The 16,110-nt window shown below is 40.8% G+C and overlaps 1 protein-coding gene across 1 annotated transcript; it reads left to right on the forward strand.

Moving 5' to 3' along the window:
* Positions 1 to 470: 470 nt before the first annotated feature.
* LOC101854363 (UPF0729 protein C18orf32 homolog) lies at positions 471 to 5,949 on the forward strand. Its single transcript, XM_005107576.3, has 2 exons — positions 471 to 815; positions 5,747 to 5,949. Exons 1-2 carry the CDS (start codon positions 642 to 644, stop codon positions 5,867 to 5,869), a joined length of 297 nt encoding a protein of 98 aa, XP_005107633.1. The 5' UTR covers positions 471 to 641; the 3' UTR covers positions 5,870 to 5,949.
* The last annotated feature ends 10,161 nt before the right edge of the window (positions 5,950 to 16,110 follow it).

Below are 16,110 nucleotides of genomic sequence, written 5' to 3' on the forward strand. Positions count from 1 at the left end.
TCTCTCTCTCTTTCTCTCTCCCCCCCTCTCTCTCTCTCTCTTGCTTTCTCAACCCCTCGCTCTTTCTTTCTATCTTTGTCGTCTCTGTGTCCTTTAGCGCGTACGCTGATTTTCTCTTATGGACGTCTAGAAACAGCACTTTAGTTGATATTTCTTTGTTCCAAAACGAACATAAACACTGCATATTAGCTATGTTCCCAGATTGAGCATTAAGTGTAGAATTCTGTGGTAAAAAATTAGCCTCCCCAAAAACTACACATCCTTAATTTATACGCAAGTGCCATACTATTAGACGAAAGTTTATCATAGAGAAACTTTTGAAGCTTTCCAAAATTATCTTGACCATAACTTTTAAAACATGTCTTTTAATGATAGGCCTTAATGAATCAAGGGTGACCTCAATTGTTTATTATTTTCACCTCAATATAAAATGAACTGCAGGTCTAATCTGGGAAGACTATTTAATTGTTGTCGTCAACTTCCGCTTTCTCTTTTGGACTCGCAGAACTGTTCCTCCCATCTCAGACTGTTGACGTTGCCTATACTATAAAGGCTTACAAGTCGTTCAGTAAAACAACCTGTGCTTGGCTTTTTTTTGCCTCTCAAGTAAATCAGAATTATAAGGAAAAAAAAACAACAACATGGTGTGTTGTCCATGTTTCTTGATCCCCATTTTGATTTGGGTATTCCAAAAGTTCATCGGCCCTTGGCTGTCGAAGATCTGGAGCAAGCCAGAGGAAATGGTGAAGAATGTTGAGAACAATCTTGTTTGCCCAATGCCGAAAAGAAAGAAACCGGTGGATAAATCGATGGAGGTAACAGAATTACATATCATCGTAATGATCAAGATCTAGATTTTAATTCGAAGTGGCTAGCTGTACTTGACTTAAGTACGGCTAGCCTGAGAGTCTAGCCGTACTTAGACTTAGACTGTCTTAGACTTAGATCTAGATCTAGGGAAGGACTTCCGTAACAAGCGACCACCCCATCAAACACAATAAAGAAGAGGCCTAAACCTAAGCCTACCCCTATCCCTACTCCTAACCCTACCCCTAACCCTACCCCTACCCCTACCCCTACCCTTACCCCTACCCCTACCCCAAGCCCTCAATTCTGTTCTGTCTCATAGTGGTCGCTCGTTACGGAAGTCCTCCCAGATCTAGATCTAGGTTTGGCCCTATCGACTCGAACCTGTTGAGTACACAGGTCTCATTAGATCTAGATATCTAGATCTAGAGTAGTTATTCAGGTTTAAATAATGCAAGTCAGTAAGACACCTTTTTTTGGTTTTGTCTGAAATACAAATACTTTAGGCTTTGCAAACTAAAAATTTCATTTACAATTCAACCATCAAGTACGGCTAGCCTGACAGTCTAGCCGGCTAGCCTAGCAGTACAGCTAGCCAAGAAGTCTAGCCGTACTTATTTTAGGCCCTATGAACAATTTAGAAAACAGGAGGTTTAAAATACGTGCACTGTCATTATTAAGGCACCTGGTTACGTCTCAAATACAAATACTTTAGTACTGCAAACTAAAAATTTATTTACAATTCAGTAGGCCCTTTTTATGATCAGTCTAGTCGTCATATTAAGAATAAGAACGGCTAGCCCAGCTGTCTAGCCGTACGGCTAGCTAACCAGGCTAGTCTAGCAGTCTAGCCGTCATTAAGTACGGCAAGCCTTTTCCATTTTAATTGTGATCCCTTCGATTTAATTCCTCCTCCTAAAAATGGCTTGGGTTCTAAAACGAAGAATGAAATTAGGTAAATTCTTACTTTTAGACCCACAGGCAGATCATTCAGTTCACTGTTTTTGGGGGCTAATAAAGTACAGTCATTTTTATTGTAGAACATGATGTGGGGCAGCGTGGTGGAATCAGGCTCTCTTCAAAATAATCAAAATGAAGAAACTTCCATTTTTCCGCAGGTTTATGAATTTTTATGAATTTTTGTTTTTTGGCTCAACACCATTCATGCCCATTAAAGAACTCATTTCTGTGTGGGTTTTTCTGAAAAACGTTGATTAAAGACACACAAAATGAAAGCCATTTTCTCACTAATTTTACCTCTGAAAACAGGTGACCCCCACCTCTTTCTTTAGCAAATATCTCGATTGGTATTCAAGATAAATGGATACTTTTTTCATCCAAATAAAGACAAGTGAACAAGCTTTAAGATGATACCAATAACTCTACATGACCAAAAACTGACGAGAGCCTGATTCCACCACAATGCCTCACATATAGTAGTGTCAATTGCGGCTGGATTGTACTTTACCGGACAACCGGTCTGGGCCCGTGATTACTACGCACGCCTAGCCTAACTACTAGGCACTCCTAGTTCTCTACGTGCGGACAAAGGGTAGTTCCGCAGAGCGCAAGCCAGCGGCGACTGGCGAGGCGAGGTGAGCGACAGGTGGTGGTTGAGGGTGGGTAGGCTATTTAACTTTTTTTTTTTTATAGTAGAGGGTTTTACAGCGCTCGCAACTGCATAAGGTCATATTTAACTTTGGTGGACCCACCGTGTATATATATCATACCAACAGTGGGGGGGTCCAGGGGGGCAAGGAAACAATAATATATAAGGAAAACCATGTACAAATGCAAAACATTAACAAGAGCGGATAATCTTTTTTACATATCGCTATATATTTATAACAACAGTGGGGGGTTTCAGGTTGGCAACAATAATTTAAAAACACACGCACGTAAATGCAAAACAATAACATGAGCGGACCATGGAGCTAAGTGGGCAATCGGGGAAATTAGAGTAGAGTTGGAACAGGCCGAGCCTTGCTTCACAGCACTCGTCAAGTCGCGAGCAGGGCCGAGGGGGTTGCAATATGCAAATGAGCTCTCGTGTGCATCTCTCGCCCTCCATTGTACTTTGCCGGACCAGGAGTAGGCCTAGACGAGCAGAGTTGCGAGCCAATAAAAATTGTGGACCACGTGATTAGATTGACCAGTTAGCCTCAAGGTGTCAGGGTCGTGGGTCAAAGGGCACGGTCATGATGATTGAAGAACCCGGTAAGAGACGTTAGTCGCTAGTTCGCAGTCGAAGGGTGAGGACGTAGGAGAGTGAGCAGGGGAGCTCGGAAAGGAAGAATAGTGGACCACTAGGCCTCAGGGGCGCTAAAGCGAAAGTAGTTCCGACCGGCGGTTATCGACGTTCCCGGAGTTCCGGTAAAGTACAGTCTTTCCTCAATTGCCACCGAGGGAAGCGGTGTCAAGTCTGAAAACAACGCTCTATCTTTATCTTTCTATTCAGAATGATAATGTGTTACAAACACATGACATGAATAAGTTATAGATCTAGTTAATGAGCTCAACTTGCGTACGAGACCTCCGATATTTTTTGCCCTTGTCTGAGAAGGCAAAGTGTTTAGATCTTTCCTACCAGAAGAAATTGGTGTGGCTGAAAGACAGAGTATGAAGGAGCCAGTAGAAAGGCTGTAGAAAGAGTCAGGAGCCCAGAGGAGGGGGAAAGGGGGTGAGGGCAGGAAAGCCATGTGAAAGGAGAACATTTTGAGGAAGAAAATTTTCCGTCGCTATCGGGATTCAAACCCGGGACCTATTGAATGAGAGGCGAACACCTTAACCTCTAGGTCACAAAATCCCCCCCATTGTTGTCTGTAACTCTTGTGGCTAAAGTATTACATTGTGGTCTCTGCCACAAGAGTTACAGACAACAAGGGGGGGGGGGGGGGGGCTCTAGTGGCCTAGAGGTTAAGGTGTTTCAGCGCCTATAAACTGCTGCTTGCGCTGTATGCTTCCCAGGAAGTTGAGGTTGTTTTAGAATGCTCTCAGGTCTGCTGGGGTAATAGCAGATATTGTGAAGTGCATAGAGCTTGCTGTTGAGTGGGGATTTGCGCTATACAAATGCTATCTATTATTACTATTATATATATGTGAGACATCGTGGTGAAATCAGGCGCTCGTCAAAATTACAAAATTAGAGAAGCAATCATTTTCCCACCAGTTTTGCAATTTTAATCACATTTTTGGTATTTTGTTCAACCCTTTTATGTCCAAATAAAAATATAATTCCCATGTGAATTATATTGAAAAACGTTGATTAAATCTGTAATTTTTTCAGTTTTCATGGACTCTTTAGCTATTAAAGTTACCAAACGTTGGCTACTATTTTCTTGTTATTTTTACCGTTGAAACCAAGTGAACTTACCTATTTCTATCACAAATATCTTCACTTCTGCTCAAGATAGAGATGGGTATTTTTTTTCATCAAATGCAAGATAAATCATAAATGAACAAAACAAGCTTTAAGATGATACCAATAACTCAACGTGCACAAAAATTGACGAGCGCCTGATTCCTCCGTGTCGTGACACATATACATATATATATATATATATATATATATATATAACTTTTGCCCCCCCCGATGTCTTTGTGCATCTATGTCATATTGAGTCTCATCTGTTTCTTGTTGAAGTAGGACTTAGCTCCAACTCCAATGATCATCATCCTTGCCTTTCTCACCCTGGATCAGGATATAGGCCACGAACAAACACTTTCCACTTTTGTCTATCCTGGGCTAGTCGTTTGATGTCACTCCATGTCTTAACTCCAATGTTACCTTTTCAATTTTCGGTAATCTCAGATCTAGGTTAAGAAGCATGTTTGAAATGTGGATGGGGACTCAACTTTTACTCCGTTTTTTTTTGTTACCCAATTGAAAACAAATAATTCCTTGACATCGCACCTATGACATTTGAAGGTGTCTACACCTTCCCGTGACAATTGTGAGACCTTGACCAAGCAAGCAGATCTTCTTTTTTGTGTTTGATACTCTCTTGTAAGAGCTCTAATCTTCGGTACTTATATGACCTTATTGTGTTGCAAGTGCCGTAAAACTCTTACTAAAACTAAAGTAACTTTCTGTGAGCCAATGAAATGAGAGGAAGGGAATGACGTAGGAGTCAGCTGTGCGCTCGTGAGATTTTCTACTTTCCACTTTCATTCTTCTTCTTGCCTTCACACTGTGAACACGTTGATCAAGGGAGATGACCATGTTTATTTTTAAAATTTTCTTTTTTATTTCCCTTGATTTTTTTCTCTTTTTCGTTGTTGTATTTGGGGCTTTCAAGGACAGGATGAATTACGAAAATCTCTAACACTATTTCCAATCCCCGACAAATTCGAGTTACCTGTGTTTGACTGTATAATATGTGACACGACGCGGTGGAATCAGGCGCTCGTCAATTTTTGGGCATTTGGAGTTATTGGTTTCATCTTAAAGCTTGTTAATTTGTGTTGCTTTTAATGAAAAAAATACCCGTGTATCTTGAATAAAAGTCAAGATAGATGCGGTTGAAGAAGGAGGGGTCGCCCGGTTTCAGTGGTAAAATTAGCGAGAAAATAGCAGCCAAAGATTGACAATTTCATTAGCTTGAAGAGTCCTTGACAACGATAAAATTGCATATCTTGTTCCTTCAATTAACTTTTTTCTACGACATTCATGTGGAAATGGGTTATTTTTTTTAATGGGCAGGAAAAGTGTTGAGCCTGAAATAAAAAATTCAGTAAAAATTGGAGGAAAATGCCTGTTTCTTCGATTTCATTATTTTGACGAGCGCCTGATTTCACCACGATGCCTCACTTATGCCCAAAAATTGACGAGCGCCTGATTTCACAGCTTCTTTACACAATTTGTAAATTTCTTTTCTGTTTTTTCTTGTGTTATTTTTTTTTCCTTTTCATCAACTTTTCTTTTCTTTTTCTCTTGTAGGATGTGTCAGCAACAGCGGTGGGAACAGAAGAAGACAACGATTTATCAAAAGCCAACGGATGCCTGTCCAGTGGAACGTCAGATTGCAACTCATGTCAAGGACAGAGACTGAAAGCGGAATGACACCCTGTTTTGTTTCCTGTTTAACCCTATCCGTACGTCCTGGGATCATATTGTACCCCCGGGGTTGTATTCTTCACATTTTAGAATACTTCTAGTATGAAGATCTCTTTGAAACTTTCCGTATTTCTCAAAAAATCGTTTTGACAGACTGCTCTATGCAAAGCGTATAGATCGGATCAACGAGTAAATTTCCTTTTTTGGAAAGTGGTGGCACAGAGTTCCCCTCGTCGTATGAATACGATAGTAAAGCACGTATGGATACAATAGTAAAACACGACGTACGGATAGGGTTAATTAATCCGTTTACTCTAAAATCCTCAATGAAATACAGCCAACTTACGTGAAATGGGATCAAATTGATTCTATTGCACTGACATGTTGTCAGTTGTAGTGAAAGATTTCACGAGTTTTCAATTGTGTCATGCTGATACTAGTGATACACCAATGGTGCTGTTAATTTTCACTGCCAGCTGGTGGATAGATTGAGGATTGAAGATTGTAACCCATGCCTTTTTGATGATAGATTGAATAGATTGAGGATTGAAGATTGTAATCCGTGCCTTCTTGATTCTTGCGTCTGTTGGTTATTGGAAGAGATGTTTTAATTATTTCAACAGCTGGTATGCATACTTTACTTTACTTTTAGATATCTATTTATTTCAGTGCTGATAATTTTCCGCGGATTTCCGCTTTTTTTGTCGTTTCCGCAATATTACTTCAAAAGGCAAGGTATGTGTTATGTTATTGTATGAGAGTTCTATGTTGAAATTTTGGGATTGCAATGGGATCGGAATATTTTCCTCTTATTTTACTTTTTTCTCTTGATCAGTACTGTTATTTCTTCCTCTGGTATTTTTAGGATGGTGAGGGGAGGTGCAGGTTTGGGTCCTGTGCTAGGTGTGTGGCGTCTGTGATAAAGATATATGATAAATGTTACGTTGTTCCCGCACTTTTTAAAACCGTTTATCCCATCTTCTAGCCAGGTCTTTCTTGGTCTTCCTCTTGATTTGAAGCCAGAATCTTGGCGGTTTTGCAGAGACTCCTGATTTCGCATGCATTGATTTTTCTTTCTTGTGATTTATTTACTGACCATGTTTGGTGCCGGTTATTTGGGGTTGTGGTAGGAGAATACTATTGATAAGCTGGGCTCTCACTTTGACTGGGATGTTCTTGTGACTGAGCGGGGGTGCTAGCTGGTAGGTCACTGCATTTGTCTCCACTGTTCTCGTTTCTATTTATTTGTCTATGGGCCCGTCTAGTGTGAAAATGCCTCCCAAATATTTAAATTCCTATACGTGTGGGAGGTGTGGTCCGTCAATAAGGATGCTGAGTTTCCCTGGGTTTCTGCTGACCTTCATAACTTGTTTTTGACATGGTGGAGATAAAGTGCCTTGACGTCCTGCCTTCAGCAATTGTGCAATTGTCCTGACTGTTACACCTTATTCTGTCCCCGTGGTTTTATGCACCTCGCATAATTTAACAAAATTTGATCATTTTTTGCATACTTTCTGATTATTTTCCTGTATCATTCTTTGTTAGAATGAACAGAATCGCATAATTTCACCTTTTTGGGCTCAGTTTGCATAATTTCAAAAATTTTTGTGTGCCTAAAACAACGGGGACAGCATATTCCTCTAGAACTCCCCAGAGTTGACGTCTGTTCCCCGGGCCCACCGTCTGTTCCCCCGGCCCACCGTCTGTTCCCCCGGCCCACCGTCTGTCATGGTGTTTGTAATTTATTCAAAACTTTTCATTGTAGGCCTATCATTACATTGATGTGGAGAATGTTTGGTGTGGATTATATGTGAGGCATTGTGGTGTCACCAGGCACTTGTCAAAATAATGACATTGAAGAAAACAGCATTTTTCTTGTTTGTTTGTTTGGTAAGTGACTTTACGGCGCTCGCAACTGCATAAGGTCATATGAGCGCGCGGGACACAACTAATATTTTCAGTTGGTAGGAAATTTTGAATTTTGCCCGGGTGGCGGCCGAAGCCTACTCTTATCGATCTTTTTCGCCCTTGTCCGAGAAGGCTAGGTGTAGATCTTTCCTACCAGAAGATCAGGGGTGTGGCTGAAAGACAGCAGTTAGAAGGAGCCAAGAAGTAGCAGTAGAAAGGCTGCAGAAAGAGTCAGGAGCCCAAGAGAGGGGGCAAAGGAGGTGAGGGGGTGTGGGCAGAAAGTGGAAACGAAAGCAGACAACAGATTATATCTGGACAGCAGGAAAGGAGGTGAAAGGAGACACTTTTAGAGAAGAAAATTTTTCGGTCGCTACCCGGATTCGAACCCGGGACCTTTAGAATGAGAGGCCAACACCTTAACCTCTAGGCCACGAGAGCCCCCGACGTTGCATTTTTTTCCCCTCGTGGCAGTTTTTATTGAATTTTTGTTTTTTGACTCAACTCCTTTTATGTCCGTTTAAAAAAAAATTCCTGAGTAGATTTCACCGAAAAACGTTGATTAAATATATATATGTTAATTTACAGTTTCACTGCACTCTCCAGCTTTGGAAGTCCCCAAACTTTGGTGGACATTTTCTCGCTAATTTTACCTTGGAAACCAAGTGACTCCCACTTCCTTCAATCCAAAATATCTCCACTGCTATTGAAGATATTGGTTTATTTTTTCATGGAAAACAAAAGGGAAGGGGGTTCCGTTAAAAAAAACTACTGGTAAAACTGAACTATTTTTTGTTTAAAAGTCAAACTCAAAGATTTGTTACCATGTATATATATTTGCGTATAGTGTTCACTCTGACCCCTGAGAGTGATGTCCTTGATGACTCTGGAGTTTTATTTTGAAAGACAGTATATTCCAGTTTCGTAAAATGTTCAGAAGAGCGGAAAAAAACCGCTTCTTCACCTCTCATCAGCGAGTTACTATGAATAGCTTGACTCTTTTCCCGCTTTATTTATTCAGGTATCTCTGATATACCATACCAGACTGAAGCAGAAATGTGCGCTGTGTTTTTAACTAATGTAAACTATCAGTATCAGGTGGAATCTATAATAAATCTGTTTGGTCCAAAACTGGACATACTGTCTTTTAAGATAAGACTCCAGAACTCATCCCTAGAATCAAGGTTCTGACTCGGTGATGCAATGAAGCTCATGTGATGCGATGTATAAATTAAATTTAAAAAACTGAAATATCTTTGCTTGTATTTATTCAGAAATACGTCGTACGTTTATTCATGTTTTATGCTGTGTGTGCTGTGACTGTGATGCAGCTACATAAATCTTTTATTTCAGCATTTTGTGTCTGGTTGAATGTTTCCTTACCTATTTACTCATTACTGTTCTTGTTGTTACAATTGAAATTAGAAGGATCAACCTTTAGTCGTGAAATTAGTTGGTCCAGCTTGGATAAGGAGCAATAGATTAGATCAGACATATTTCCATACTGTGTGCCTTGTAGGGCCTACTACTACTAGATGGTCATTGTGCTTCTATTCCTTCATGCTGTCAGCCTACAAATGTTACAAGATGACAAGTGTACAGTAGTTCTGATGCAACCTTCCACTAGAGTTAGGAGAGAATGAATAACAGCAGCAACAATCAACAGGGTGGCCTTGGATATTCTGAGGCGTGTGTTGAGGAATTCTCAGTCTATAATTTATACCCGTACATCATGTATACGTTTACAGCATGATTTTGTCCATTCTGCCGGTGGTGGCCACTTTGAGCATTTGTAAAACATGAAATAAAAACTTGAGATATACAACAAGTGTCCAAGCTAGAGTTTTCTGTTTTTGAAGTGTCGCTGGGTGATTTTGGCATTCTTTATTAATCACCCAGTATACTGGCCCAGATAAGAATTAAAATTAGTTTCCGATATCTATGCATTCATGATGAATTGTAATTGTACATGTACCAGTTTAAAATGACTAACTCTCCACTAAATATGTCAAAATTATGTCCCAGATAAGGATTAGTTCTCAACTAGATCTAGATATCTAAATGTGAGACAGCTTGGTGCAATCAGGCTCTCGTCAAATTTTGGGGTGGTAGAGTTTTTGGTATCATTTTAAAGTATAGCTTGTTCAATTGTCTTTATTTTGGTGAAAAAAATATCCGTTTATCTTAAAATACAAGTCGAGATATTTGCGAAAGAAGGAGGTGGAGGTCACCTGTTTTCAGAGGTAAATTAATTAGTGAGAAAATGGCCGCCAAAGATTATTTATTTCCTTAGATTAAGAGTCCGTGGTAATTGAAAATTTACATTTTTTGTGCCTTTTATCAACGTTTTTAAGAAAAGTTTCCACAGAGATCAGTTTTTTAATAGGCATGAAAGGTATTGAGCCAAAAAACAAAAATTTGATAAAGATTCATAAACCTACGGAAAAATGCAAGTTTCTTCACTTTGAGTATTTTGACAAGAGCCTGATTCCACCACGCTGCCTCACAAATATTCTCTAAATTTTGTCCCAGATGAGAATCTGGGCCTGAGCTATAGCCTACATTAATTGTACATGTACTGTACCATAGGAAAAGCAGGAAGGGAAAACGTTGTTTATCGAGAGCGAAGAAGCTGATGTGATTTACATGTAGGCCTACTTCATTTGTTTGTTGTTTTAGTATAGGTTTTTTATGGCGCTTACAACACAATTAGGTCGTATAGTGCCAAAGATTAAAAGTGTGACAGTTTAGTTTTAGTAGAGGTTTTACAGCGCTCGCAACTGCATAAGGTCATATGAGCGCCAGAAGATTAGAGGTGTTACAAGAGAGTAACAAACATAAAAAAGAAGAAGGGGAGATGAGGACGATAGATAATTATGTTTTATAGTAGGAAAGAAGAAGCAAACCACACCAGAGCACCCGCCAACCACCCACGTAGGTTATAATTGTCTTTTATAGTAGGAAAGAAGAAGCAAACCACACCAGAGCACCCGCCAACCACCCACGTATAGGTTTTATGGCGCTTACTTACAACACAATTAGGTATTTTTGTGCCAAAGATTAAAAGTGTTACAACAAGAGAGTAACAAAAACAGACAAGTAAAGCAGGAGGCGAAATAAGGAGGATGGATCATTTTAATGATTATATATAATAAATTATGAATTAATTATTTTGCTTGATAGTGATGGAAAGAGGGAGCAAACGACACCAGAGCGCCCAGCTCAGTACGTCATACATCATGTATGTAATGATATGGGACATAATCCATAATCCACCATAGTTGCTTGTCCATTATATTACCAGTTGTTTCCCTTTCAGTGTAAACACTCCATGAGCAGTTCTCACATTGTCTTGAGATTCAGGGCTTCTGGGAGCAAAGGGTCTGGGGTCTATATAAAGCTGTGTCTGTGTCTCTCAGTTTTTGGGGGGCATTTTGACTAGTGGAGTAAACCTTGCTACAATGTACTTATAGTATGGTTTTTTAGTTTAGTTTTAGTAGAAGTTTTACGGCGCTCGCAACTGCATAAGGTCATATGAGCGCCAGAGGATTAGAGGAGTTACAAGAGAGTAACAAACATAAAAAAGAAGAACGGGAGATAAGGACGATATATGTTTGATAGGAAAGAAGGAGCAAACCACACCAGAGCACCCGCCAACCACCCACACGGTATAGTATGTGTAATTTTATGACAATAGCAAAAATACACAAAAAAATGCACTCCATCCTATTCCAGTACAGTACCCATCTACTTGTTTCTACAGTGCAGCCTCTCTATAACGACATTGTCGGGACCAGAAAAAATCGTTAAAATTATAATAGAGTTGTCGTTATAGTGGAAAGGCCACCTACAGCTACTGTTACTGTTACACTTGGCGTCGGTGGCCTAGTGGTTAGGCTCACGGACTCGCAACCGTAAGGTCGTGGGTTCGAATCCCGTCAGGGGCCCGACGTTGTGTCCTTGGGAAAGGCACTTTACTTTACACGAATTTTCCTCACTTCACCCAGGTGGGAATGGGTACCCGGCTATAGACAGCGGAAGATCTTGTCAGTTTGTTAGTGTTTGAGCGCTAAATCAGCTGCTTGCACTGTATGCTTCCCGGGAAGCTGAGAATGTTTCGGAGTGTTCTATGGTCTGCTGGGGTAATAATATAGTGTAAAGCACATAGAGCCAGCTGTTGAGCGGTGCGCTATACAAATGCTATCTATTATTATTATTATTATTATTATTATTATTATTATTACATGTACATCGTGTATCATAAAGGAAAAAGTCGGGAGCTGGGCACCGTGTCGCTATACGAGGAGGTCGTTATAATAAATATATATCAGAGGTCGTTATAGACTATCCCGATCCCCGCGGTTTTATGGAAAACAAATTATGAAATTATTCAAATTGAGCCAAAAACGTACAATTATGCGGTTCTGTTTATTTTAACAAAGAATTATAAAGGAAAATAATCAAAAATTATGCCCCCCCCCCCCAAAAAAAAAAAAAAAAAGATTAAAGTTTGCTAAATTATGCGGGGTGCATAAAACCACGGGGACAGGTATAGCTCTATTATATATAGGCCCGATAATATAAGGGAAAATATCAGGACCTGGGCCCCATGTCGCTTTACTAGTACTAGTAGTATACAGAGGATGTCTTTGACTTTACTCAACAGTCGTTAAATAGAGAGGCTGCGCTGTAATCCTGCTACGTCAGAACCATCAGAGGTGGCGTTAGTGGACTAGTGGTTAGGGTACTGCACCTGTAATCCTGCTACGTCAGAACCATCAGAGGTGGCGTTAGTGGACTAGTGGTTAGGGTACTGCACCTGTAATCCTGCTACGTCAGAACCATCAGAGGTGGCGTCAGTGGTCTAGTGGTTAGGGTACCGCACCTGTAATCCTGCTACGTCAGAACCATCAGAGGTGGCGTCAGTGGTCTAGTGGTTAGGGTACCGCACCTGTAATCCTGCTACGTCAGAACCATCAGAGGTGGCGTCAGTGGTCTAGTGGTTAAGGTACCGGACCTGTAATCGTGAGACCAAAGATTCCCCTACCTGTCCCCGTCGTTTTAATAAGCAAGAAACATTCTGAAATTACGCAAACTGAGCCCAAAAATGTGAAATTATGCGATTCTGTTAATTTTAACCAAGAATGATAAAGGAAAATAATCAGAAATTATGCTAAAAAAAAAAAAGATCAAATTTTGCTAAATTATGCCGGGTGTATACAACCACGGGGACAGCGCTATAGTATACACAGAGGATGTCGTTATATCAAGGATAGAAATTAGGAAAAAATCAGGACCTGGGCACCATGTCGCTATACACAGAGGATGTCGTTATATCAAAGTTCAAATGTGGCTACAGAGAGGCTACACTGTAGGCTTGCTACGTCAGAACCATCAGAGGTGGCGTCAGTGGTCTAGTGGTTAGGGTATCGGACCTGTAATCGTGCTACGTCAGAACCATCAGAGGTGGCGTCAGTGGACTAGTGGTTAGGGTACCGCACCTGTAATCGTGCTACGTCAGAACCATCAGAGGTGGCGTCAGTGGTCTAGAGGTTAGGGTACCGCACCTGTAATCGTGCTACGTCAGAACCATCAGAGGTGGCGTCAGTGGACTAGTGGTTAGGGTACCGCACCTGTAATCGTGCTACGTTAGAGGTGGCGTTAGTGGTCTAGTGGTTAGGGTACCGCACCTGTAATCGTGCTACGTCAGAGGTGGCGTTAGTGGTCTAGTGGTTAGGGTACCGCACCTGTAATCGTGCTACGTCAGAGGTGGCGTTAGTGGTCTAGTGGTTAGGGTACCGCACCTGTAATCGTGAGACCAAAGATTCCGCTACCTGTCCCCGGCGTTTTATGCAAAACAATTCTGAAATTACGCAAACTGAGCCCAAAAATGTGAAATTATGCGATTCTGTTAATTTTAACTAAGAATGATAAAGGAAAATAATCAGAAATTATGCCAAAAAATGATCAAATTTTGTTACATTATGCCGGATGTATAAAACCACGGGGACAGCGCTATACACAGAGGATGTCGTTATATCAAGGATAGAGATTAGGAACAAATCAGGACCTGGGCATCATGTCGCTATACACAGAGGATGTCGTTATATCAAAGTTCAAATGTGGCTACAGAGAGGCTACACTGTAGGCTTGCTACGTCAGAACCATCAGAGGTGGCGTCAGTGATCTAGTGGTTAGGGTATTGGACCTGTAATCGTGCTACGTCAGAACCATCAGAGGTGGCGTCAGTGATCTAGTGGTTAGGGTATTGAACCTGTAATCGTGAGACTAAAGATTCTCCTACGGTCTTTGGTGAGACTGCGGGTTTGGCTGTCCTCGTGGTTTTATGCACCCCGCATAATAGCAAAACTCGATCTTTCTTTTTGCATAATTCTAGCATCTGTGTTTGTTGCCATTTTTTGTCCAAAAGTTGCCACAAAAAGTGACAAAGGTTGCCCAAAAAGTTGCCATTAATTTCCAAGCTTTCCACTCTCTGTGACGACCTATATATAGCAATATATTGATAGAGGTAACTTCTTCTAAAGCACAAGAATTTCTTGTGCTCTGTTTTAAGCATTCAGAACATCATTTGTAGTCACCCAGTGTATTAAATCGTGAAAAATAAAGGTTTCACAACGGAATGAAATCAAAATTAGAACAGCACGGATAAAATAATAACCACAAAAATTAACTAATTTGGGCGCGTGTACACCTATCCGAAGATTGGCTGTTTAAGGCATGATGCGGGGAAAGCCATGGTCAATAAAAGACGTCATTTTTGAGTCTCAGATCAAAATTGGGCTGTTAACGGATTCAAATACTTTGAAATGTCTACTTTCCTAAAATGAAGGTCTTATGTCCCTGTCAATAGCAGAACATGTTCATAAACACTCACAAAGATGTCACCCCCTTTCTTCTAACTCTAAGTGAAAAAACCCCGCAATTTTTGCCATAAAAAAACGTCGTTTTTATGAAATGGGCATGGGCATAAAGCTTTCCACTTTCCACACGCTCAGAAATCAGTCATGTTATACATCATTTTGAAGATTGTGATCTCTAATTTCGCGAAATGGCGATTCAAAAGCAGTTCGGACTTGATCATTGATGTAAATAAGTTACAAGTAATATGTCTATTTCCATTATTATTTAGCTGAGAATGATATGTCGTCGTGATATATTCAACTAGATTACTGCGCACGTGCACGTGCAGTTTAAAACATGTTTAACTAAGTTCAAATTCAAGTTAATCATTATTTTATGAATAAACTCCCTTTTACAGCAAGAACTGGTCAAATACAGAAGATTTCGGCCAAAGCCCACTCTCATGGGGTCGAAATGGGGATCGTTCCCCCCCCCCCTCCCCCCGCGTCATACGGCCCTCAACGAGAGCTGGGAAAGAGCTTCCGAATTTCCGGATAAATCTGGAAATCCAATTCCTGAAAAGTCCGAATTTTTCCCGACAGGCCGATCGTTGAGAACCTGTTGCACATAAAAAAAAAAATAGTCTTGACAAGACAAGGGTGACAGCGCAAAAAAACAACAAAAAAACTCATACAGAAAACACCATCCATCTTTTCGTTTTACGGTGACAAACGTATTGTGCGGGACGCCACGTATTCGGATTCATTCTCGCCGCCGCCTGCCAACTCTTCTGCTTTCGCCCTCGGCATGGCTGCGTAGAGTCGGAGAAACCAAGTGGTTTTTCGAAACAATATCCATCGCTGAGGGAAGGCTTTTTCAATATTGGCAGTATACGAAAGTCTGACCCAGCGATCGTAACCCAAAGGTAAACAGATCCCCACAAGCCATTGTCTCCACTCACTGACCAGCCAAAAACCCTCCCACACGAGACGCCCTAGTTTGGGCAAGCCTTGAAGTCCCCAACAAGTATCTGAATAGGGTTATACCGTGAATGCAAAACAGTTACGGAAAACTTCCGTTCTAACTTATTCTAAGTACATATTTTAGAATTCGGTTGTGAATACAAAAAGCATAACAGCGGTTTGAACTGAGTTCTAGAATATCATGCACGAAAAATCTTGAACTGTGCGGAGATAAACATTGCACGAAAACGACCATACAAGTTTCTGTGTCGTCGTTGTAAACTTAGAGGGATCAATGGTGGAAGAAAAAGACTAGAACAAAAATTACCAGCTGAGGACATAGACCAACCTTCCCTGAGCCTGAGAGACAACAGGGTCGACATTGATGAGTAACCGAATGCTGAGAGTGAGACACCAGCGTGGATGGAAAGTACAGTCAAACCTGTGTAAGACGGCCACCCATTGTCAAGGAGAAAAGTGGCCGTATAAGACAGGTGGCCGTCTTAGGCAGGACTGATC

Source organism: Aplysia californica, unplaced genomic scaffold (assembly GCF_000002075.1).
Source record: "Aplysia californica isolate F4 #8 unplaced genomic scaffold, AplCal3.0 scaffold00613, whole genome shotgun sequence".
In the NCBI taxonomy this organism is placed as follows: Eukaryota; Metazoa; Mollusca; class Gastropoda; order Aplysiida; family Aplysiidae; genus Aplysia; species Aplysia californica.

Excerpts from the sequence above, each read along its gene's own strand:
- LOC101854363 (XM_005107576.3), top strand. The coding sequence starts at position 642 with ATGGTGTGTTGTCCATGTTTCTTGATCCCCATTTTGATTTGGGTATTC. Across the intron at positions 816-5,746 it reads CGGTGGATAAATCGATGGAG|GATGTGTCAGCAACAGCGGT; the intron begins GTAACAGAATTA and ends TTTCTCTTGTAG.